General features: G+C 42.4%; 1 protein-coding gene across 1 annotated transcript; it reads right to left on the reverse strand.

Annotated features, from left to right (window-relative positions):
* Window positions 1-838: 838 nt before the first annotated feature.
* On the reverse strand, window positions 839-3,846 carry LOC122651852 (auxin transporter-like protein 2). The gene is made up of 4 exons (XM_043845409.1): window positions 3,732-3,846; window positions 3,156-3,363; window positions 2,821-3,078; window positions 839-1,111 (listed from the first exon to the last, which is right to left on the reverse strand). Exons 2-4 carry the CDS (start codon window positions 3,354-3,356, stop codon window positions 893-895), a joined length of 678 nt encoding a protein of 225 aa, XP_043701344.1. The 5' UTR covers window positions 3,357-3,363; window positions 3,732-3,846; the 3' UTR covers window positions 839-892.
* Between the last annotated feature and the right edge of the window lie 23,054 nt (window positions 3,847-26,900).

A 26,900-nucleotide genomic window follows, 5' to 3' on the forward strand; every position in this document is an offset into this window, starting at 1 on the left:
GACGATCTTGATCCTCCAACGGTAGAAAATTATCTACTCCATTTCCTGTCTGCTCCATTTTCCCAAGTGCCTCTAATAGAGGAGAGGTGGACCCCACTAGCACAATGTGGTCTAGTAGGGATAAGGTGGTCATTTTCTCCCCCTATTTGAGAAACTTGGGGAAATGGAGCTGCCGGGGAAATGAAGCTGATAATGATCCTCCAATGGCTGTTCTGGGCTGATTATGCGCACATTTGGGATGTTTATAGGCATACATCCCGGTGCTTGTCCAATCAGCTCAGCCGTTGGATGCTTTTTAGGGGTCCAATGAACATCCCGACCTGCACCCAGTCAACCCAGCCGTTGGATGCTCATTGGGCGTGTGCCCCTCATTGGAGAGGATCCGGACACCCCATGTGGAGTAGGCTCTAAGTGTACTGGTGGGTCACACCATTTATTCTAATCGAACTGTACTTGGAGGAAATCCCATGTGAGAACATTACAACGGGAAACAAAATAGTGATGATGATCCATATATCAAAGCTTCTTATACATACTTATAAGAACCTTAATGATAAACAAACCAATTTATATATTTATATCCCCTTCAAAATGATCCTTAGAAACTTAAAAGAAAAGAGGAAAAAAAAAAAAAACAGATGAACTTTGACAGCATAAGAATCAACATTTTCACACTCTTTATCCAATCTATCAGTCGATCTATCATTCTTATACCACTAATAAGAAATTCAACAATAAAAAAAGAAAACAAGCAACACCACAATTGGGGTAAACTAGGCCACTCTCCCCCTCCCCTACCACCCCACTAAAGTGTATGATACAAGAGAGAAGCTGATTGTTGTGGACGGGTTTGGCCCAACCCGGTTCTTCATCATAATTAAGACTTGGTTTACTACTGATGTTTGGGAGCAGGAGCAGCTGAAGGAGGCGCCTTACACTGATAACACTTGGCAAAGAGGCCGAACGTGTCAACTTGCCTGATGAAATTGGTCATACTGGCCCAACCACCGAACCCAAACCCGACCACAAGTATCCACACGACAATAAACGAATTGATCACAAACATTGCGGTCCAACTTGGTAGGAAGAAAGGAGGCTTCTCCGCAGCATTCTGCATCAAGTGAAACAAGAACAAGATATCACAAGTCTTTTCAAAGGCCGACCCTAATTGGTTTTAGATATAAGACAACCAGACCGGCGGCTAAACAAACCAACTAGGGTCCACTACCAATAATGAGCCGTGACTAGTAGAAGATTTAGTCATAGTTAGAGACAAGATTCTGTGTCATTGATGTAGAAGTGGAAACGAACGCGGTACACAACACAACACAAGACAATGGTTGCATATAACTAAGTGAGAAGGACATCCCACCATACTCTTTTATCATCACCTACAATGTATTTCTAAAGGTCCCCAAAGGCTTTAAATGCAAAACACACACACTCTTCTCTCTCTCACGTGCTGGTCGCATGGCCCTTGCAACCAATGAAGTTGCCCCCCAAATGGGGATGTTAGGGAATTGGGAAACCATTACCGGTGTGAAGGATACGCACTGATACGGATACCTACAATAATTAACCATCAAATTTATATTGCCAGTTGCCATACCCCACAACACCCATATCTCATACGCCATCCGTAGGACCCTTCTTATGAAAAGACAAAAGAACCCCTCAAAACAGAATAATAGTCCATTGGCCTAAGCCCAAAAGGTTAGGCAATGTCAATAATGTAATGAAACACTAAATCAATAATGCCTGCCCCTACCAATCAATTACCAAACCTCCCAGCCATGGATTGAGATATTGGTCTTGGTATCGGATCAGCCGGATTGTATCGGTAACGGTTGAGGTTCATATCAATACCTGACCAATCCTAGATTGGGGATCGGTATAGGTATCAAGGTAAAATTGTCAAAAAAAAAAAAAAAAAACACAAAAATTCCAATTTTAATGAGAAGTAAGGGTTAAATTGTCTGATTCGGGTTGATACCGGCCAATCCGGATTGTTATTGACACAGATCGATCTCTCAATCCTTGCTCCCAGCTCCTATTTGACAAAAGGAAGAAGCCCCAACATCACTACTAAGACCGAACTGCTACTTTGTGTAGACGATAAACAAGCTTTCAGGATGACAACTTATGGAACCATGGTTTGAGGTATACGTCACTTGTATTGGCTGATTTAGACTGATACCCGCTGAACTATTGGTAGAACGGTACCGACTAAAGGTAAAACGGTCAAAAAAACTTATTGTTAAGAAAAACCAAAGGCAAAACCGTTCTATCCAAGTCACAGTTTGAGGAATTGATATAGGAAGGTGCGGATTCCTCGTGGATTGTTACAAACAAGGGTAAAAATGTTAAAAAAATCTAATTTTTTGAAGAAAACAAGGCTAAGCCTAATAGATAAGGGACCAATCCGGATCTCCAAGCCGATCCGATTTCTAGGGTGATGGATCCCCAATCCGATACCATGCACTTAAACCATGTATGACCCCCCCGCCCTACAGTCCTTACCAATCACCATTTGTAGCTCATAAATCAAACCAGTACCTAGCCTGAACCAGAACCCGGTTCATCTTTTATCACCAGAGGATGATTGTTACCGAGTAAGCGTGAATAACAACAGTTCGCTCGGTGCAACCCCACCTTGACCATTCAATCTTTTTCACTATACCCTGGCTGACCGTCATCATTTCCTCGTTGTCGTGGAGAGAGTAGTCAACAGTTTATCACTCCTAGTCCACTACTCTCCCCTCTAGAATTACCAAAAGAACCAAACAGGTGAAAAATAATTACAGAATTTGCCTTGATTACCTGTCTAGCAGAGGCTTTCCGGTAGGTGAGCATATGAGCAAGAGAAGGGATAATGTAGACGGTGAAGCTAACCAAGAGAGCACCAACGGCGGAGTTGATAGGCCCAAAGAATGGAAAGATTATGGCCAGAAACCAAATCGGTATCACCACAGGCAACCTCGCCAGCGCTCTCAAGCATATACTCTTGGTGTCATGCATTCCTATCACCTTCTCCCACACAAAATACAAAGGCGTACATGCGAACCCAAATGTTATAAACTGCATCACATTCAAACAAACAGGTCAGAAGAAGAAGAAGAAGAAACAGAAAAAGAAAAAGAAGAAGAGAATTAGACCTGGTGAATGAGCATCAAGATAACGGCGGCATCACGAAAGCCGTTCTTGGGAAGAAGGGAGAAGGCGTTGGAGTGGTTGAGAAGCTGGTCACCGAAAGCCCAGTACACAGAAGCTGCCGACGGAAGCGTTAACGTGAACACGTACAGTGTTGCCAGCAAGTATATGTACTTGAATTTCTGTGGTTTCCACATCGCATGCATTATTTCCCTGAGAAAAGAAAGTAAAAAAAAATCTCAGAAATTCTCAAGAAGACACAGGACCCACAGTACAGAGTTTTCCAGAACCGATAAATAAGCAACTGGTCTTGAATAACGGAATTCTTCTGCAACTCTTTCTACTTTTTTTTACCGTATTTGATTTGAGGAAGAAAACTAAATGACCAAAATGGCCCTTTAGTCTCACAAGAGCAGGATGGGAAATGACACAGAGAAAAAGGGTATAATCGTTATATCTCGTTTTCCTCTTTCCCCCATGATTTTGTCTGGGTTCATAGAAAATCCCAAAATCCCCGGAATGGCCAGCAAAAACTGAAGAAAGACGGGACCCAATTACCCAAACGATTACTCAATACTCACACAGTAACAGCGTGTCCACCGAAAGTGTAGAGGATATTGGTAGCGCCGGTGAAATACAGAACCAGTTTCGTCGGCGCTGTGTGTTGAACTCCGTCAACTTGGCCGTGAACTAGAGCAGCGAATCCCAGTGGCAAACTCCGATAACCATTACTACCATGACTGGCCTCTCCCACCTCCACAGAATCCGGAGTTCTAGTTACCCAACACCTAAACCCCTATTAGTAAGGGTCGTAGCATAAGGGTGCAAAGTCCTAGCCACAGATATACTACATGCAAGTCCTATCATCCCAAGAGATAATCCAAGCGCATCAACTTTTCATCTGGTTTAGCACTCGACTACCAGCACTGCATGGCGTATACAGTTCAATATGACATTCAATCAAAGATATTATATATGTATTCTGAAGTTCTGACACCGGCATTCACCGACACCGTAACCCAATAAAGAATGGAAAGCAACCACAACATCATCACATCAATCATTTAATAAAGTATGCAAAATGCACAATCATGCTTAATAAAATATACTAATAGCATGGTACATATGAAATTAATAATAATAGCAAGCTCAAACAAACCAAACCCACTCATTACATGTTAGGCCCCGAAATTACAAGTTGTCGCAGCGATTAAGTAACACATCACAAGATGGGAGTTTTAAACCTAGACAAAGAGTAAGAATATGATTAAATAAGTAAAAGAAAGGATTCCTAAAAGGTCTCTCTTAATTCTTTTAAGTATAAGATTTCAGAGACAGGGTGATTTTATGGGTGGTCTCATGCCCAATTCCTGAAACCACAGGTAAATCTTGGAAAACCAAGGGCTCAGAACATTCTCAGTCAAGTACGGTTGCACAAGTGGTTTGTCTCAGGAAGTGAAACCGCACATAAATCCTAACTTTCCAGGGGCCTTCTCAGGGAGGTAATTTCAGGGTGGTTTCTTGCAGGTCTTAAGCCACATGTAAAACCTCACACCTGCAGGTCCAAAATCCAAGGCACCTCCTTCCAAGGGTTTCATTTTCAAGTAGTTTAAAAGCATAGGAACACCAAAGAAGCTCCTTCCTATGCTCATTACGGTTCTAAGGCCTCATTAGGTCCATTCAATCTGAGGGATTCAAGAGAAAACCCAAGAAGAACCTAATCCAAGGCACAATAGGGTAGAAACCCTAGATTTCTCAAATGGAAAGAGAATGCTTAGACTTAGAGCTTGTAATGGAGTGAAATAACTCCACCATAGCCTAGGCTTAGAGGTTCCATCGATTCCTTGGGTTCCAAGAGAACCCTAGGTCAAGTCTCTCCCATTTCCCCAAACCTTAAAATCCAAAATAGAGAAAGAGGTATAGGATTTAATGGCTTACCTACCTTAAGAATAGGAGAGCTCCATGTTTATGGCTCCAAGAAGTGGGGTCTCAACCTCCAACCAAGCTTCTCCACCTTCCTCCTCCTTTTCTCCTTCCTCTTTCATTCCACTTTCTCTCCTCCACGATATAGGTTAGATGGGAGAAGTAAAGAGAAATGAATGCTCTCACCCCCTTTAGTCTTATTTATAGAAAATGGGCCTTGGGTGCTTTAAGTTAAATGGGTTAAGAGCTAAATGGGTTGACCCATGATTTTATTTGGGAACTAGGAATGGAATAACCCATCCTTGGGTTAAATAAAGTTAAATGGGCCCTTAAGTTAAATGGGCCATATAAGTTAAATGGCCACTTGAGTCCAATGGGCCTCTTAAACTAAATGGGCCTGCCCACTGGTTATAATTAGGAAAGAGCCTAATTAAAAGATGGGTTCACATGATATGGCTTAAGCTCTTCACATGTTTTCCGAGGTAAGTGGGACCCTCCAATAAAATATTTTCTACACAAATAAAATAGTTCGGACGGTTCAAACCTTGACCCGTACTTCGAGGACATCGAAGGGAAGGATAAATAAATATATTAAGGGCTAGAACTTACTTCTCTAATTGTCATGGTTTGTCATCCATGACCCCAAATAGTTTCCTCCACAGGCAAATCAGTACTGTGGTCAACAATTTTGTAGTTGGGTTTGACCACCAGCGAGAACAGCTTATCAACATACGTGATAGCAGTAACTACACAACACGGGAAGGAAATAATAATTAATTATACTCCTGGGGTGCGGGTATAACAGATGCACAAACACACAGATCACATAGTCCAATGATGCATGCATATGTTAAATAAAATTTTCACCTATCATCACAACTGAGTCAAAGGTATATGCTACTGTGACAACTCGGGTAACACTGTGGGTCACTTCTATCATCACCACAATGAAACCTCAATTGTCACTTGGGGGCCTACGCCAGACAAAGCCACCAAAACTTTCCAGTGGCAGACCCCTTGATAACCATCACTACCATGACTGGCTCTCTCTCACACCTCAAAATTCGGGCTCTGGTTAGCCAATACCTAAACCCCTGTTGGCAAGGGTCGTAGCATAAGGGTGCAAAGTCCTAGCAGCAGATATACTACATGCAAGTCCTATCGTCCCGAGAGGTATTTCGAGCGCATCAACTTTTCATTTGGTTTAGCACGGGTACCAAAGACGGACACGGCGCATACATTCAATATAAAATTCAATCAAAGATATTATATATATAATCCGGGGCTCCGACACCGTAACCCGATAAGAAATGGAAAGCAACCACAACATCATCATATCAATCATTTAATAAAGTATGCAAATGCACAAACATGCTTAATAAATTATACTAATAGCATGATACATAATGCAAATATTAGTAACAAGCCCAAACAACCAAACCCACTCACAATATATGTTATGTCCCGATGTTATGAGTTGTCACCGCGATTAAGTAACACGTCACAAAATGGAAATTTTAAACCTAAATAAAGAGGGAGAACAGGGTTAAATAAGTAAAGGAAAAGATCCCTAAAAAGGTATCCCACAAACCTTTTAAGTATAAGGTTCCAGAGGCAGGGCGATTTTATGGGTGGTCTCATGCCCAATTCCTGAAACCACATGTAAATCCTAGATTACCAGGGGCTCAGGAAGGTCTCTTCAAGCCCGGTTTTAAGGGTGATTTTTCTCAGAATATGAAACCGTACGTAAAACCTCATACCTGTAGGTCTGAGATTCAAGGGATTTCTCACCAAGGGTTCCATTTTCAAGGGGTTTGAAGGCAAGGGAACACCAAGGAAACTTCCTCCTTGGCCCATTAGGGTCCTAAGACCTCATTAGGTCTGTATTTCCCAAAAGATTCAAGAGAGAAAAGGAAAGAGAACCTAATTTAGGGCATAATAGGATAGAAACCCTAGGTCTTCCAAAGGGAGTGAAGTTGTGAGCCTCAGGGCTAATAATGGAGTGAAAGAACTCCACAATAGTCTAGCATAAAGGTTCCAATCAATCCTTGGGTTCTAAGTGGAACCTTAGGCCAAGTCTTTCCCATTTTTCAAACCCCAAAACCCACAAAAATAGAAGAAGTGAAGAAGGTTTTAATGGCTTACCTACCCCAAGGTAGAGGAGCTCCACGTTGAGGGCTCCACAAGGTGAGGTTCCAAGCCTCTAGCCAAGCCTTTCCATTCTCCTTCCTCCTTTTCTCCTTCCTTCTTTTCCTGTCCTTTCTTCTTTCTTTCTCTTCTTTCCCTTCTTCCCACGTTTTTGGTTGGAGGAGAAGTAATGAGAAATGAATGCTTCTCCTCCCTTTTGTCCTATTTATAGTAAGTGACTCGGGTCCTTTATGTCAAATGGGTCATGAGAGCTAAATGGGTCGACCCACTAGTTTTAAATAGAAAAGAACCCAATAAAGGATGGGTCCATTTGGTTGGACAAGAAATAGAATAAAACCCATTATTGGGTCAAGTAAACTTAAATGGGTCACCCAGGTTAAATGGGTCACCAAGGTTGGATGGGTCATTAAGCCAAATGGGTTATTTAAGCCAAATGGGTTTTTTTAAGTTAAATGGGTCAATCCATTAGTTCTAAATAGAAAATAAGATTATTAAAGAATGGAGTCCACATGATATGGGGACATAAGTCCATCACATGTTTCCCAAGGCAAGTGGGACCCACAAACAAAATATCTCCTACTCAACTAAAATAACCCGGGAGGTCCAAACCTTGACCCACACTTCGAGGACATTAGGGAAAAAGGATAAATAAATAAGACAAAGGGGGTTACATCTTATATCACAACTACCATGGTGCGTCACCCATGACCCCGAATAGTTTCCTCCACAGGCAAACCCGTACTGTGATCAATAATTTTGTTGCTAGGTTTGACCACCAGTGAGAACAGCTCACCAGCATATATGGCAGTGGTAACCACACGTCACGGGAAGAAAATAATAATTAATTATACTCCCGGGGTGCGGGTATAACATCGTGCTTGGTTCTTCTGCCTCTCTCAGTACCTCCTCAGTTTAGGTTTTACTGCAAGCAAGACGGATCCCTCTTTGTTTATTCTCCGGGCAGGTCCTCATGTTCTCGTATGTCTTAATATATGTGGATGACATCTTGGTCACCAAGTAGCAATCCTAAGGCAGTTACCAAGCTTTTTGTCAACTTGCAGATGAGATTTCTATCAAGGATTTGGGTAACCTACACTTTTTCTTGGGATTGAGGCGTGTTCGACTGCCGATCGGTCTACTATTATCTCAAACACGAGTACATCAAGGATTTACTCAACAAGGCTAGTATGATCTGATTGCAAGCCGCCTAGATCGCCATGGCCACTTCCACATCTCGACTTTGATTCGTGGGGGTGAACCACATTCAGATCCAACCCAAGATCTGCGCTCCATTGTTGGGGCTCTCCAATATGTCAATTTGACTATAAGGTTTGCCAATTTATGCAATCACCTACAGCAAATCACTGGGTCATGGTCAAACATATACTTTGGTCTCTTCAAGCCACAATTGATCATGGTTTACACATTGGTCGATCCACTTTTTGCTCTCTTTAGGTTTTCTCTGATGTTGATTGGGCTGGAAGTGGTCATGATCGGCATTCTATAGGGAGCTATGCAAATTTCTTAGACCCCAACCTTATCTCTTGGTCATCCCACAAGCAAAAGACCGTCGCACGATCCTCCACTGAGTCTGAGTATAAGGCCCTTGCTGATGCATCGACAGAACTTATATGGTTGGAATCGTTATTTCAAGAGCTTGGTCATTCACTACGTGGTCCTCCTATCCTGTGATGTGACAATATTGGGGCTATCTATCTCTCCACTAATCTTGTTTTCGACGCCCGCACTAAGCATGTGGAAATTGATTTCCACTTTGTTCTTGAACATGTGGCCAGCTCCGTTCAATTTATCTCTACACAAAATCAACTTGCTGGAATTTTCACCAAGCTGTTGGGTACTTCCCGCTTCAAGTTTCTACGAGACAAGCTAAAGATTCGGTGTCCCGATTCTCCATCTTGAGGGGGTGTATCAACACACGTGCTCTCTCCACATCAGGAAACTGTATATCATATCATTTATTGGATATCCTTTGTAAGGAAACCATATCACATGTGATATCGGTTCACATGGAATCCATATCTCATGAGATATTGGTCCTCCACTCAATCTTCTCTTTCCTTGTAGCTAAGATAGACTAGGATCCTCCCTTGTATCTTATATATTTCACTCTCATTGAAGAGATCAATTCAAGGGAAAATCTTTCAATAACACATCACCCCTCCCCCACTCTAAGAAAAAGAGAGAGATTTGAGCAGGAACATGTTGCTTCACACCTCTTTGTCTTCATAGCTTAAACTTAATAACCTTTTCTATCTTCCCTTTCGTCTTTCTTGAATTTCTTATTCAATCTTCAATTAGTTTCAAAGTGATCATCTCCAAGTCTCTGTAACCATAAAATTAATTAAAGATTTCTATATTAGCCATCATAACATTCGAGAGTAGCTTTGGTAAAAGGCTAGAAGGATCACTGTTCCTTTTGTGGCGTGCAGTCAAAATGCATGTTAGCCTATTGAATCAGGTTTTCATCAAATTTGATGAAGAGGACTGTGCAAATCATGGTTTTAGTTATTGGTATTGATATCGATACGTATTGGTCTCAGCTGATACCGATACCGATACGTATCAGTTGAATTGATCTATATCGGTCCAATTCAAGATCAAAAAGTTACTTCTTTCATATAAAAAAAACCACTTTTTGGTCATATCGCCCAATCGGTATCAATGACTTATCGGTATCAGTCTCCGGCAATACCAATTACTGTCGATACAACGCCGATACTTAGAATAGTTGTGATTCTATGCTGTTTCATTTAGTGATTGATTTCAAGATATAAACTATTTTCTTTTTTACTGAATGACAAAGACTAGTCATTCTTACTTTACAGGTGAACAGAGATTAATAGATAACACTGAATTATTCTAACAATATCCAAAAGGTAACAAATTATTTGATGCCTTAAGAGGTGTCAATAAGAAAATCCCATATCTAAAATTTCGAGTTTAAGTATTTTTGTAGATAATAAAAATAGACGATTGATTATCCAAAAATTACCTCTTAAGTTAATCTTGAGAAGAGAAGTGGCGGCCTCTCAATTGTTTCAAGACGTCGTCCGGCGGCTTCATCCGCAAAGCCCCAAAAACCCGAATTGAGAAAACCGGCTTACCAGGGGAAGGGTGGCTAACTCTATAGAAACCAAAGTTTACAGACTCGGCAGACGATGTGGGACTAAAGGTTCCGCACCTTCGCCATGTATCCACACCCCACGACACACAGCTCGTGCCAAAGTTCGGAGTAGCGTCTACACACCAGAGAAAATGTACACCAGTGGGAAGGGTGGCTAACTCTATAGAAACCAAAGTTCTGACTGTAGACGATGTGGGACTAAAGGTTCGCACCTTCGCCATGGATCCATGGCGAAGGTGCGGAACCTTTAGTCCCACATCGTCTGCCGAGTCTGTAAACTTTGGTTTCTATAGAGTTAGCCACCCTTCCCCTGGTAAGCCGGTTTTCTCAGGTGTGTAGACGCTACTCCAAACTTTGGTATCAAAGCCTTGTGAGTAGTTCTCCTGACTCCTGTGCGTTGGAGCTCTGCTCCCTGTTGCTCTGTCTCTGTCTCTGGTTTCTTATGGTTTCCTTGTTTTGTTGCCTAAGTATGCTCTGCAGTTGCCGTCTTCCGACGGATCCTCTGCATCAGAAATAGGTGTGAATTATGAATAGTGTTCTGCCCAGACTCTGGTTGGTAACGTCCCTTGAGGTAGGTGTGGGTATGCAGGCAAGGCCGCTATAAAATCCCGGCACAATCGGGTTACCTCCGACCTAAGTATTAAGAGGCTTACTATTCATTATTCTCTGTGTTATTATTAAACCATCTCGAATCAGTTCCCAGACAGAGGAACAGGTGCATCTCTAACAACCAGTAGTCCCCTCTCTTATCCTTTCATGGCTTTACAACCTCCAGTCACGGCTCCAGTCACCCTTACGCAATCACATGCGTCAAAGGTTGATTACTTGTACGAACTCAGCTATACTCCAGCTGAACAGCAGATTCATCCGACGAATTTCCCGATCCTCAATCCCTATGATGTCTTCCCACAGACATCCACCTCGGTTACCAGGAAGCTTCGAACTATTATTGCTCCCAAGAAGACTCAGGGTCTTAAGGAGTATGTTCAGGCTCCCCCATTTTCACAGAACCAGATTACCGCCAGTGGCAAGGAACAATATTTTCCGGTGAATATCAGTCCAGACTTGATCCGCCAGTGGATCCATCTTGGCTACACTCATCTTCACTTGGGTGCGGTTAAGATCGCAACAACCTTCCATGGTCGTAAAGGTCTCCCAGTGGCGATGCGTCTCAATTTTCTGGATACTCGTTTCTGGAATTTCCCTCATGCCACGATCACAGACGTTCAGACCACTCTGAACGATGGCACGGTCTTCTACACTGTATACCCGAACTACAATATTTCTCTTCAGGATCCCAATCTTGCGGATGCCTGGCAGTTCTTGATACAGCTTACCGGTGCTCCCCAAAAAGAATCAGCTATTGCAGCCACCCTCCATTATCAGATCTGCTACAGGTTGCAGAACCATGCCATGAACCTCAACACTGGATTCTCCAGTAATGATGCAGCCCTCTTCGTCCAGATCGGCGAAGATAGGATCCCGACAATCACTCATGTTCCTAGACAGATTGATCGTGAGACCCTCATCAAGCTCATCCCTGAATCTTGGATCACGGCATATGAATCTACCCACAATATACCTGCTGCAACACCTCCGTTGACAGCCACGAATCCCGTCTACAAATCTCTTGAAGACGGACGTACCATGGTCACCTATCCTCGACCAACTGATATGGGTATGATTCTCCCCGTTCCATCCTCGGATGCCTGGCCTCCCTGGCCTGATCAGGAGAATGATCTCGATGTTTCACCTCCCACGCCGCCTCCAAAACCCAAAAAGAAGAAGCGCGGCCCAGATTCTCTTTGGCTACGTTATCAGGCAGGTTGCCCTAACGTTGGCCCCCTTGGTGAAGATCGTGGACGATATCAGTTCTTCGTAGAATATGGCAACAGCAAACCCTGTTCAGTGGGTTGTTGTTCATCTCCAGATTCTCCGGTAGATCCACCATCCACGCCTTACTGTAAGCCAGATCTTCCACCTGCTCCTCCATCTCCCCCAGCGGAACCTCCGCTCATGCTTTGGCAGCAGCAGCCCATTCCATGTTACATGGCTACCAGTTCTGAAGGCATCAGCAGGAATTTTCCTCCTACAGTTGATTATGAGGATGCTGACCGCCGCTATCATAAGTGGAAGATTACACCACCAAATGTTCTTGACAACAATGGCCTCATGGCTCATAATTCCTCAGTTGAATCCCAACTCAACTGGCAGGCGGAGAATGCTTTAGTTCAGAATCAGTACCTTACCAAGCTTCTCTCATACCAAGAACATCACACGCTTGCTCTCCGTCAGAATGAAGGCGACATCCGTTATCTGAAAACACGGATCGAATCCCTCCACCAGGAGCTTATGACTATAGCTATGACGGTGAAGGATTCAGCTCAGGCCTCCTATCTTATTTCAGGCCGAGAAAAAGAAAAGCGTCTTCTGGAAGAACAGCTCCGCCTAGCCCAAACTCAAAATTATCCGGCTAGTCCGACCCTGTTCCCTGACTCTGTCATGACCCCTGTTTATCATGATTATCAGGCTCCGCATAGTTTTCCTACAGCTATGTTCAAAGAGCTCCAGGACCAGCAGAGACAACTAGCTGCACATAAGGCACGATCCGCTAAACCCAAGCGATCTCATGACTCACCATACCCATCAGTGCCGCAGCCGGTTTTTCAACCCTCTCCATTAAATATTGCTAAGCCCATGGTGCAACCTACTTTCCAACCTTTGACCGAACAACCTTCAGGACCTCCTGGTTTTGTCCCCTGGGTTCCTCCCAGATCTAAACCATCACCTCCTGACTCTGCTTATACGGTTGTTCCCACACCTGCACATCCAAATACCCTTAGCAATTACTTAACACAGTTAACCTTAGCCCCTCCGAGCATCCCTGCTTTGGCAATCTCTAAGGTCTCCTCTGTCACTACTTTTTCGGACTTAGACTCTCAGTCTTGCTCAAGTCCTTTGCCCGTCTATCAGACTAAGGCTCCAGATGAACCTCAAGCAACTGAACCTATCATCTACAGCAGTGATAGTGAAGTGGATATTGCTCCACATGCACCGCACCAACAGCAGCAGCAGCCACAGGCCCAGCATCCTATGATGCCTCCTCCAGTTCAGGCTCCAAGCCCTTTTGGCAACCAAGACCCCAAACAATTGTTCACTTTTGACGGTCTTCCTTTCCATAAATGGCCTGAACGGATCTCCGAGTTTCATGCCTGGCTCACTGCCGAAATGTTAATTGCTGGTGCTACTGACAATACTGTCCTCACCAAGTTCTTGGCCCGTTCCCATGGTACTCTCAGAGAATGGTTTATGGCCCTTGGTGGTTATCGTCAGCTTCAATGGACTCAGATCCCCATTGATGTTTTCATCGCCCAGTTATACAACGAGATGATTGGCCCTATTGAAAACAACCGCATCAAGGCACGAGAAGAGTACTTCCAGATGAAGTGCTGCTCCTTCCAGAAAGCAGATCTTGCAAAACATTACACCCGCATGCTGGACCGCTTCTACATCCTAGGTGGACTGGATGACCCTAACATGAAGCAGGTTTTCCTGAACTCTTTCCCTGAACCTTTGGGAAAAGAGGCTACAAAAGCTTTGCAGCAGTTTGGCCTTCGTATTGATCAGGCTCCTATAGGACGTCTCTACCAAGAGATTCTCAGTGCCCTGCAAAAGCTTTGTGATCAACAGCTCTTCTTCAAGCAATGGGAGAAGACTACCCATAAACTCACAGATGCGTGTGATACCTCATATCTCAAGATCAAGTGCAAAGATAAGGACTGCTCATGTCCTTCCAAGAAGAAGTCCCATTTCTCCAGGATTCATCCCGGCAAGTTTCGTTCTAAGCATAGCCGACCTCATCGGTTCAAACGGACATCTCAGCAGCAGCGACCTTACAAATTCTTCAAACGTAAGAAGTTCAGGCACAAGACTTCCACGAAGTGCTATGCCTGCGGCAAGATTGGTCACTTTGCTCGAAACTGTCCTGACAAGGCTAAACAGGCCAAGCTCATGCATATGCTTGCCCCCTTTTCCATCACAGATGACCCTGATGCAGACGTTGAATCTCTCTACTCTGTAGACGATGATTTCACGCCAGATCTCCTATTCGTTCTTGAAAATTGGAACGAAGATCAACCAGACTCTTCTTCACCCGAACCCGAGTCCGATGGATTTGAACCCATCTACCCGGTCACCTCTTTTGACCCGCCTAAGTCACCAGCTTTGGCTATTACCAAAACCCCCTTACCACAGGCTCCTCTATCCATCCTTCCTACCAAATGGGATCGCCCTATCCAGATCGTTGGCTATTTTGACACAGGATGTGCTAACACCATCCTAGCACCCCAGGTTCTTCCATCCAATTATTGGAAACCCCATCGACAGTTCTTCACTGCAGCCGATGGTGAAACTTTTTCTGTTGACCTCATTTCAAAGCATCCCATTAAACTTAGGATATTTCCCTCTCTTACCATCTCCCACACGGTGTTAGGTTCCTCTCTCCCTGGTCGAGATGCCCTCATTGGTTTCGATGTTCTATGCCAGTTACCCCACCTTCGATGGAGTATCCATGGCCTCAGTTATAAGAAGCATTTTACCCCCTGGACCACTATTCCCAAGTTATTTCTAATGACCCCTATTGCAGATATTAAGGACCGATTAATCCTCAGTTGCAGTGCGGACAATCATGATGATTTCCTCCAGAAGTGTTCCAGCCCTCTCTGGCAAAATGCTAAGTTCTTCATCCATCTTCCTTTCAAGAAGAACGAGGATATCAATCCTACCAAGGCCAGCCATTCAGGCATGAACCCTGATCATCTCACTAGTGCACGTAAGGAGATTGCCCTCTTAGAAGCCCAAGATCTCATCGAGAAGACATCTTCCCCTTGGGCCTGCGCAGCATTTTATGTTAACAAGAGAGCAGAACAGAAACGTGGCAAACTTCGTCTTGTGATCAATTATCAGCCTCTGAACAATTTTCTGCTGGATGACAAGTTTCCATTGCCCACAAGGCCAGCCCTTCTCCTCCAGTTGTCTCAAGCCAAGCTCTTCAGTAAGTTCAACCTCAAAGCAGGATTTTGGCAGATAGGCATCCATCCTGACGATCGACCCAAGACAGATTTCTGTATCCCCGGAGGTCACTACCAATGGAAAGTCCTTCCTTTTGGTTTGAAAGTAGCTCCTTCATTGTTCCAACAAGCCATGCTGCAAATCTATGCTCCCATCCAAGAGCATGCTCTCATCTACATAGACGACATCCTCCTGTTCTCTACCACAGAGGAAGAACATGCACTCCTTCTTCAACAATTCTTGGACATCACTGTCGCCCACGGCATCATGCTTTCCCCAACAAAGATGGTAGTAGCAGTCAACACTATTGACTTCCTCGGTGTCACCATCTCCAATGGACAATTCCAGCTACAACCTCACATTGGTCACTCTTTGCTAGAATTCCCAGACGGCCCTCTTTCTAGGCAAGAAGTCCAACAGTTCCTCGGCATCATCAACTATATGGCCGAGTTCCTTCCTCATCAGATCCGCATGACTAGTCATCTTCACCGCCTCCTGAAGAAAGATGCACCTCCATGGTCCGCTATTCATACCAAGGCAGTTCAGGATCTAAAGGCTCTGGCTCAGAACCTTCCCACTCTGCAGATCCCTTCTACAGGACTCCGCATCCTCCAAACCGATGCTAGTGATACTCAATGGGGCGCTGTTCTCCTCGAAGAACTCCCGGACAAGACACGACGTATCTGTGGATATCGTAGTGGTGAATTCAAGCTCTCCGAGCAACATTACCAATCCACATTCAAGGAAATCCTTGCAGTTCGTCGCGGCATTGAAAGGTTCCAGTTCTTCCTCCTTGGACATTCCTTCCAGATTGAAATGGACATGACAGCTTTCCCAAAGATGTTACAGTTCAAGCAGAAGCAGCTTCCTGAATCTCAGCTCCTTCGATGGGCTCAGTGGTTTTCCCAATGGTCATTCAAGGTTCACCATATCAAAGGCAAGGACAACGTGCTTGCAGACTTCCTCTCTCGCACCAAGAAAAGATTACCATTATCTTCTTCCATCCCTGTCCTCTGCATGCCTCTAACTCCAAGTGCTTCCTCTTCATCTTCCCCAGCACTTCCACCACCTGACCCTTTGCTTCGTCTTCTACCAAGGCTTCCAGCCACTCTTTTTAGCCATCTTTCCCTTCGTACCCTGAAGGCATATAGCATCTCTACATACCAGTCAGTCCTCCTTTCCATAGTCCACACCAGTGGTCTCCAATTTGACTGGGTAGCTTGTCACCCTGACTATCCGTTCCTTACCCCTTTTGCTATCAATCCCGCCTTGTTTGATAAAGACTGTGTAGTCTTCTTCTGGCACCTTCTTGCAGTTCATAAGGTAGCCCTCACCTTTAACCGCCATACCCTCTGGCATTACCTCAGCACAGTCTCCACCATCTTCTCCAACCCAATAGGCTCAGCCTATTTTCGTCTTCAACGACCCCAGTGCTTAGCCCGTTTTCTCCGTCTCTTTGCTCCTCTTCCTACTTGGCTTCATCAACTCTCAGCCCTTGATGAACTCCCCTTTGTCACTTATATCTTCCATCGACCACCGGATTTAATCCATCATCATCTGGTTACTCCCCCCATATTGGATCATAACCTCATTGCCTATGACCCTACCTTTACCTTCCATGAATCCAGCTCTCAGGATCTCTTCATCCATCGTGATCAGTCAGATGAGCATAAGGCTCGATGGTTCTCTTTCATGACAACCATGTGCACCCATAACCACGTTGATCCAGCCGCCTTGCCCTCTTGTCTTCTGCAAAGTACCAACACGGCTTGGGAAGTCAACAACGTCCTACAGCATCCGTTCATCCATCGCATCATGAATGAGCATATGGAGTTCGAAGTCGATCATGCCCTAGACTTCTTCATTCCCTACACCAGCGATACCGACTTTGATACGGATTAGCTTTTTATTTTTGAATGTATGTCTGTATGTATTGCGTATGTCTGTATCAAGTATGTATGTTTGTATGTCAGTCTGTATTTGAGTATGTACGCTCCCTACTTGTATTTGTACCGACAGCAATCAGCATCAGTCAGATGGCAGTTGTCGCCTCAACCACAGTTAGGTGAAGACTTTGTTGCCTCAACCACAGTTAGATGAAGACTTTGTAACCACCTATGGTTAGGTAAGATGAAGACTTTGTATCAACTATGGTTAGGTTAGATGAAGACTTTGTATCTCATATGTGTAACCGTAGTTCTCTGAACACCTTACAATTTAGCTCGTCTTTAGGAAGGTGTGCTCCCAGGGTGCTGCCAGGGGGCATCTAGCGGTTGAGTTGTCCAGCACACATCTTGGTGCATGCCTAGGGATGTGTGCGGCACAGCTCAACGGCTGTCAACGCCCTGGCTGCTCTCTAGAGATGATCCTGATCCAAAATCCTATCCCCTATTATCTCTCTCATCTCTTTCTCTCCCTATAATTTCTTTCTTAATTTTCTTGTTTTATTTTTTTATTTTTTAGATTATCTTGCACATAATAGACTCTGGGAAATAAAATGTCATTAGGTCTTCACTTCACTTTAGGGGTGCAAGTTTGGTCCTGTCGGTCTGAACCCACCCTGAGCCCGAACAGGGTTTGGGCTGCGATATTTGGCCCTGAGGGCGGGTCAGGGTTGGAAATTTTGGCCCTGAGTCAGAGTCGGGTCGGGTTAGGGTTGAGGCCTCAAGCTAAGCCTGGCCCGACCCGGCTCGACCTTGTTTTAAGTTATACTATAAAATATATATGAATATAATATATATATTATAAACTTTAAACGTCACCCACATTTTGTTATAAAATATATTATATATGAAGATAATAAGTGATATAATATATTTTATTATAGTATTATTTTACATAAAATTGATAATTTTCTCTCCGATTAATTCGAGCCCATACATTTCCTTCCCCCTCCCCATGATCAGGGCCAATTAGGGTCAGCCCGGCCTGACCCTGAGGGGGTCAGGGTTGGATTTTTTAGGCCTTGACTCAGGGTTGAGTCGGGCCTAGGCCCAGGTAAGGGGACTTAGGGTTGGGCTAGGGTTCTGTAAAGCCTGGCCCAGCCCGACCTGCTGCAGCCCTACTTCACTTTAGGTCCCTCACTTCACTTTGCATTGATGTTTAATTTGCCCAAAACCTAAAAATAGGAAAAACAGATGCTACTGGAAAGGAAGTAACAAAGAAAACGTGTGGGTGAAGAAGCCCTTTATATCTTCTTTAGTAAGATCTTCCCTTTGTTTAATCTTTAAAGGGCTTTTCCCCAAGTTGTTGGTGATATCTATCAAAGCTTGCTTTTGAAAAGAAGAGAGAAGACTGAAAATTCTCCCTTCAAGGATAAGGATCATTGTAGTTCCAAACCCCACCTATTTTCTTTAAAAATTATTGCTGAGTCATTCTTTTATACTTTTGTTTGGCGTGCTTCAAACATGGGATGTAAAATATGTGTTAGTGACTTAAGGTTGGTGAAACTTTTCAAAGATGCCTTAAGGATCGTCTCCATTCAATTTTTTTTATTGTTTTTGGTTCTCTTATCACGGTTGATTGGTTGAGAACAAACCACTACCTTAACTGTCTGTTCTTAATCAATCAAAAGTTATTATGTAGCTGTTTTATCTTAATGGAAATTTGGAATAGATCTCTTTATTTGAAATGATATGTTTTCTTTGGATTCTTAATGTATCAAGAAAAGGAAAAGCATCTGTTGGATTGGCCCTAAATTATTAAAGGGAGAAAGAACGCTAACGGGTCGCTCGATGCGGTGTGTACCTGCGTTCAGACATGCCAGCACGAAAAGACCATTGCACCCCTAGTCCTTTCCATTTTTCCAGGGATGTGCCGGTCTTTTCTTGCTGGGATGTGTCTGGGTGCAGATAAACGCTGCGCCCAGCGACCGGTTAGCATTCCTTTTCCCATTGTGGGATAAAAAACCGCTAACCGGTCGCTGGATGCAGCGTATGCCTGTGCCCAGACACCGCCCAGAACGAACAGACCATCGCACCCCTGGTCCTTTCCACCTTTCCAGGAGGTGCGCCGATCTTTTCGTGTTGTGCTGTGTTTGGGCATAGGTACACGTTGCAGCCAGCGACCAATTAGCGTTCCTTTTCCCATTATGAGAGAAAGAACGCTAACCGGTCCTAGGACGCGACGTGTACCTGCATCCAGACACAGCCTAGCACAAAAAGACCGTCGCAACCCTGGTTCTTTCCGCCTTTTCAGGGGGTGCGCCAAGCTTTTCGCACTGGGCTGTCTGGGCGCAACAACCGATTAGCATTCATTTTCCCATTATAGGAGAAAATACGCTAACCGATTGCTGGACGCGTTGTATACCTGTGCCGAGATACAACCCAGCACAAAAAGACCGTCGCACAGCCTCTAAGAGGATTTGAAGACAACGCAAACAGAAATTAATGTATGACTAACCACCAACGAACCAACGTTTAAGCCAACTCTAAAATGAACTGCCTGAAAGCTCTATGGCGGAGGACCAAATTAAACTTGAATCTAGAGACCGGAGTAATGGGAATGACCACTCAATTAGGTGATTCCTGAAATGTGAATCCTTATTGAAATAGAGGCAAGAACAGAAACTCTAAAATACGGATGGTTTGATTAATGGAATTGATCTCCGTGCTGGATTATCTTTGTTCTTGTTGTCTTTTCACAATGCCATGGAAGTGCCTGCCACAGACATGCCTCCCTCTAGAAGTCTAGAGTGGTAAAAAGTGTAGGGGTTGGTAGCGACAGGTTTCCAGTGCTTCGTTGCGCATAAGATTGATTGTGTAAATATTGTAGATACTCTCTGTCTTTTTGCAGACTGGAAGTTATTTTTTGTACTGTAGTAATGTAAGAGTAAGACTTTATATGAGAAGTATTTATCTCTTATGCTGAAGTATTGGAGAGTGCATCAAACAGAATTTCCAAGGTGTTGAATGGTTGAAAAGTGCCACTTGACACTCTTGCTTCTTTTGGTGTAACCTGTTTTGTATGCAAAACTGACTCCAAGATAGAATAACCTTTGGTTTCCAGTAGCAAATGTGCACTTGTCTGGAATTGTGCTCATGTCACAAGATAAGGTGCAACGGCAACACAATCCATAATCCATAAAAACGAATTCTGATTTATGAAATCGATGGGCATATATCATAATCATCATCATAACTGCTCTTAAAGGTACAAGCTCAATATTGTTTTCGTATACTTTTTAACTAGACTAAAATACTCCTCTCTAACCAATACAACTCCCCTTACATGTCCATCCCTCTCAAAAGTCGCATCTCTGTACCCCTCTTGGACACGTCCCTTTAGTTACCATTTAGTCCCTCAAATGCAAAGACTTACATCCATGGTTTAAAGTATTGACCAATATGATATGATACAAACCGATATGTATCAGTATCGATCGATATTGATACGATACATACTGTTATGTCATTTTTTTTAAAATGAACTGTTTCAGATTGTATCAAAATGTATCGGCTGATATAGGCTGATACGATATGATATGACCGATACATATCAATACCATCGGTACGTCCAGTAAAGAGTCCTGTGGGTGGTTTAATATGTATCGATACGTATCGACCAATATGGCGTGATACATACCAATACCGATAAATATCGATACATACATACCGATACTATCGATACATTCCATAAAAAAAACCATTTTCACTCACAGACTTGATACAACTCCTATTCTAACAGAGAATTGAAGGAAAACTCTCAACCAAGAATCTAAAATCTTGCATTTAATCTTGGTTTTTCAAACTTCTGGACTAAAAAATATAATCAAGGAGTGCTACGACATCATCCTTTGCATCATCCAATACTCTTCATGGGTATAGACGATTACAACATGTAAGAAACCTCATCTTTTATAACAATTTCAATTTAATGCACTTGTTTGGTTATACATTATTCTCCATTTTAGTGTTTATGCATAACACTTGTTATATATTGCTTATTTATATTATTTTTTGTTCCAAAAGTATATTTCCATGTGTATCTTGACCATTTCTATACGTATCTCGTATCTCCGATACGATACGACACGATAGTCTCTTAAAATCACCTAACCCATATGATACTTGATACAGATACTTTAAACCTAGGATGAGGTGAGGGTGACGTGACCATGTAGTAGTGGTTTGGCAGTGATTGATGAAGGTAGATTGATGAAAAAAAGATTTGGTTTAGAGGTTTAGATTGCTGCAACAGCGAACAAAAAGTTGAAAGTAAAAGAGAGCAAGGCATGAATCCAAATATGATTGAAGGAATTGACCTTCAACGGGGGCCTATAAATCCATACAACAATCGATTTAGGGTTTTGCCTTCACACCATCTCCGACATGAGGTAGGTCTTCGCCAGGGCTCACGGTGCCGTAGGGCATCTGACAGAGCCTCAATCGGCAGTGGAAAAATAACATAAACCCTTGAATTTTTCATTTTGGCGTGAGGTTGAAGACGGTTCAAGTGTTTGAACTTCACAATAACATACAGAGAAAGAGAAGAGATGGAGAAACTAACATTCGCCAGAGGGTGGCTGGGCCAAGGGATGTCTGCAACCTTCGCTGGAGATGGTGTGAAGGCAAAACCCTAAATTGATTTAGAGAATTTTCGTTTTGGGAGAGAAGAAGGTCATGAAGGGTAAAAATGTAAAATGGCACTTAATGTAGGTCACTGAACTAAAAGGGTAAAATGGTCTTTTTACTTACAAAACTAAAAGTTTACTAACACCGTGACCCATTAGTGGGTTTCTTGTAAAAGTGAAACTAGGGGGTGTTTTGTTATTGTTTCAAACTATAGGGGGGTACATGTAATTTGCTCTTATTCTTTTACACAATGGCTCTAATCATAGTAATATAATCTTTTATTATAATTTCCCTTTTGGCTTCATTTGTTTCGGCGTAACAGTTTACCTATAATATTTATTTGGAAATTTTTAATGTTGAAAAGTTTTTCAATGTTTGTTTCCATAGAAAAATACATTGAAAAACTTTTCAACATGTAAAATTTTTTGAAATAAAATTTTACTTGATGTTATGCCAAAACAAATGGAACCTTGGGGAACAAGATTCCCACAACACCAGTTCAATAAACAAAACTACATGCCCCTCACATTTGACATGTCTAAAATAATCCCCCTATTGGAAGAGTTGAAAGGGGGAACCCAAGGTCACACCAAAAATTGGGTGTTGGAGGGAAGCCTCTCCCTTATTATTGAAAGAATGATTTTGTCTTGTTTGACAATTGGCACTAATAGGTCAAGAATTGGCTGAAGGATAGGTTGAGGTCGGATTGATACATAATAACTTAAAAGGGAAGTAGTTTTCTGTCTGGAAGAGAAGAGAGAGAGACTCATGAGAGTGCTGGCATAGACCACACTCGTATATAGAGAACTTTCTCCCTAACTTAAAATATGTCAAAGCCTAGGCCTGAACAACCCAAGCCTTATAAGTAGGGATGTAGATGAATAACTGAAATTTGAATCCGAATCCGAATCTGTATCCGTTTAGGGACATCCGTATTCGTTTAGAGATATCCAGAAAATAATCCGAATACTCTAATTAAAATCCATCTAAAAAAAAATCTGAATACTTAATAATAAAAAATTAAGTAAATAATGATTTTGAGGGTTTTGAAGATTCAACAAGTTCTAGAATATGATGAAAAGAGAATCATGATCTAAGAGATATGGATAGAGAGTGAATTGTATTCGCTAGGGGGAGAAAGGTCCGGGTTACACAAGGCAAAGATGTAAACGGATGGTCGAAAATCTGATCTAATCCGCATCCGAATCCGTTTAAAGGTATCTTGTATTCGGCCAGGGAATATTTGGCTTCGATCACATCCAATCTGTATCTGATCTGAATCCAATCCGTTTACATCTCTACTTTTAAGTGGATATATCCTTGAATATAATATCTATATATGCAAATTTTTATTTTATTTTATTTTGTATTTTGTACTTTTTTTTTTTTGGTGATAGATAAGCCCAAAGGAGAGTCGAACTCATAACCTCTTAATTGTGTGTTGTGGTCATTACCAATTGAGCTACCCCCTAGGGTTACAATCATGCATTATATAGTGTAAGGTATTAATATATAACTTAGATATAATAAAGCATATTCCATTATATATATATATATATTCAATTATATTCAGTAGCACATGCGTTGTGTCTGTTAGAACACGCAAGGGTTTTGTCAAACCCAAATCCGTCCCCATACAGATCTCTAGAACACGATTGAATCAAAATACACAGGGAAAGCAAAGTGTACCTGGCACCCACGTATGCTGGTGAAGAACAAATAAGAACACCTCCATAAGCAGCATCGATCTGTCAGAGAATGAATGCAATCCGCGATGGGGATCTTCTGCCGCCTCCTAAACTCTCCCACAGCTCCCTTTCTTGTGGAGAAAAGAGAAAAGAGAATAGTGACTGCAGGGACCCCTCATCAGTAGTATTTATAATACTCCCCAAACCCTAACCCACTTTCACAATGGGCCAGGCCGGTCCGGTCCATCTCAATAAAATAGTAGCAGCCACGTCAGCCTTTGTATTTCTTGATCCCCATCAATGATTGACCCGATAATTAATTAAGCCCACACTCGTCGTATTTTGGAAAAATCCTAACAGTGTCTACAACTTTTTATCTAAGGAAGTGGTTGAAACCCATCCCCTAGTTTGGATGACCAAATCATTGGCATGTGAGACCGGGTCAATTTCCGTTCCTTGGTTTTGGATACCTTATATCCATACCTTGTGTTTAGCATTCTCTCTATCTATTTTATGTATTTTAATTTCCTTTGTTTGACGTTGGGCGCACATGAATGAATAGTCCTCTTTCTAACAAAAAAAAAACATGTTCAATAAATTGTCTGACTTCAAGAAAAATAAAAAGTAAAATAAGAATGAATGAAATGGAAACAAAAACTACGACTCCCATGAATATCTCCGTTTATCCATTGATTGGTATACTTTTTAAGTTGACAAAAATACCCCTATATAATAGAATATTACTCTCTCTCTCTCACACACACATGTATTTTTCCTGCTGAGTCAAAATTGTAAGAATAGAAGTGTTCTAATATTATTAAAATAAATTTGTATGGAGCAATCAAACGTAAAAATCTCCACCTATTGTTTATGTTTTGGGGTTCTCAGTCCGGAAATTGGTTGTTACAGAAAAAGGGATTATTATCAATATCTTGCAAAGTTACAGAGTGGTAACAAAAGGAAAGAGGTCACTCTTCAGTCACTCAAACCATATTCGGTAGTTTACCATACAAAAAATTCCTATAATGTAAGAATGAGGAGGAGGGGCAAATTGCTTTTAAGATAGTCCAAGTTTGACGAGCTAGGTGATCTTCTTCAATCTCCTTTGCTAAAATATAGGAAAGATCCTCTTCAGTTTTCTTTTTGAAGAAACAAGGAAGATTCTCTTCAATCTCCAAAATAGGTTAAGGGGATTTTCTTTTTTGCCCATGCTACCAAAATCGAGTTCTCCTACTTGTTCAACTTTCCAAAATTGAAGTTCAGTTAATCGACCTCCAAAACATGCCAAATTTTGACATAAGAACACTCTGGAAGGCCTTGCTGATGGCATTCTTGATCGTGCAAGCTGGACTGTTAACATCGGCTAGTTGAGCTCAATTTGGCTGGGCTGGTTTAAGGTGTAGGTTAGGACCTACATCATAAACCACTTGATGTAGCCTCATTGGAAGCTAAGGATCGGAAGAGTTGTGAACACACTCTACCAGATGTGTAATTGGGTAATACAAGCACAAAAGAGAAAAACAATGCGAAAGGAAAGCTACAGTTCAACAAGACGTACTATAGTGAAACTCTTTGTGGTTTCAAAACTCAACAAAGTCCAACTTTATTCATTCAATTCAATATTCACTCCTGTTGGTGCTCTTGGTAGTGTTGTCATTGTTGGCAACAAGGATTTGGTAGTAATGTGGTTGTGAAAACAGTATTTAGTTGGTCAGCAAGGTGTATCCCAGCCGTAGGCGCCGGGGTTCGGGGGCAGCGCCCCCGATGGTCTCGCGGGGGTTCGGGGGCGGCAGTTCCCGAGGCAAAATTTTGGGCTTGCATTTTCTTGTTTCTTTCTCATTGGTCCAAAGGGTATCTTTTGGAATTGTATATATATTCTCGTTAAAAGACCAAAAACGCATCTCTAAAGCCCTAGTAAAGACGGAAATCAAGGAGAAGTTGTGTTCTACCATTCCGACAAGATTCGAGAGCATAGGCGCGAAGGAAATAGTCAGAAAACATCGATTTGGTCGTTGGCGATGGATTCGAGTGCTTGATTCGTCCTGTTGAAGATCTCATAGCATTCGTTTGGAGTTGGGAGTTTTCCTTTGAGAAGGTAAACTTGTTCACAAACCATTGTCTCTGCGTAATTTGTTAAGGGTTGGATTTGTGATTGAAATCTGATTATTAGGTTGATTGATTGTAAGGCTGAGGCCATTTTACATTGGGGATTGAAGTCTTTGCCCTCACTGAGGTGAGAGGTTGAAGCAGGGTAAGGGGAATCCTGGCCGTAGGGGCGGCTAATTGTATTGTTGTTGAGTATTGGGCATATACGAAACCCTGAGAGGTAATGCTCCGTGGACGTAGCCTTCACATAGTGTGGGGTGAACAATGTAAATCGTGTCTCTGTGTCTACTTTTATTTGTTGGAGACTAATCCCTGTTTTGCAACGTGAGTTTACAGTCTTGGTAGACCTGGCCACATTCTGGTGGTGCGAGGTGCGACTGTAAGCGACTCTGTGGTTTGCAGAAGACGTCGCAAAACTTAAGGGAACTGATTCACCCCCCTCTCAGTTCGATCCGGCATTCACAACTCCCCTACAATGAGTCTGGTTTAAGGTGCAGGTTAGGACCTACATCATAAACCACTTGATGTAGCCTCGTTAGAAGCTAAGGATCAGAAGAGTTGAGAACACACTCTACCAGATGTGTAATTGGGTAATACAAGCACAAGGAGAAAAACAATGCGACAGGAAAGCTACAGTTCAACTAGACTATAGTGAAACTCTTTGTGGTTTCAAAACTCAACTAAGTCCAACTTTATTCATTCAATTCAATATTCACTCCCCTATAATGAGCAAAGCTCTTACAATTTATAAGAAAAATTAAACCTTAATTCTTTTGTCTAAATCTACTTTATTCCTACGGTTAAGATCACATCAAATAAAAGAAAACTAAATATAAAAGTAAACCCTAATTTAAGTTAGAATCATTGACAAAGAAGAAATACAAAAAATAACAAAAACACTAAGGAAGATGGCTGTAGAAATCGTCCAGCCTTTAGTGATCCAAGTCAAAGATTGTTACAAACATGCATCTTCCATTAAATCGTCCAACTATGGGCCTCTAACCTGGCAGCTCCAAAGATTCTTCTCTTTGAACTTCCAATTGTGATGTTAAGTCAAAATTGGAAAGAGATCTTGCACAAATCGTGAGCTAATAGGTT

Source organism: Telopea speciosissima, chromosome 2, assembly GCF_018873765.1.
Source record: "Telopea speciosissima isolate NSW1024214 ecotype Mountain lineage chromosome 2, Tspe_v1, whole genome shotgun sequence".
NCBI lineage: Eukaryota > Viridiplantae > Streptophyta > Magnoliopsida > Proteales > Proteaceae > Telopea > Telopea speciosissima.

Excerpts from the sequence above, each read along its gene's own strand:
- LOC122651852 (XM_043845409.1), bottom strand. The coding sequence starts at position 3,356 with ATGCATGCGATGTGGAAACCACAGAAATTCAAGTACATATACTTGCTG. Across the intron at positions 3,079-3,155 it reads TCTTGATGCTCATTCACCAG|TTTATAACATTTGGGTTCGC; the intron begins GTCTAATTCTCT and ends AATGTGATGCAG. Across the intron at positions 1,112-2,820 it reads GGAAAGCCTCTGCTAGACAG|AATGCTGCGGAGAAGCCTCC; the intron begins GTAATCAAGGCA and ends CACTTGATGCAG.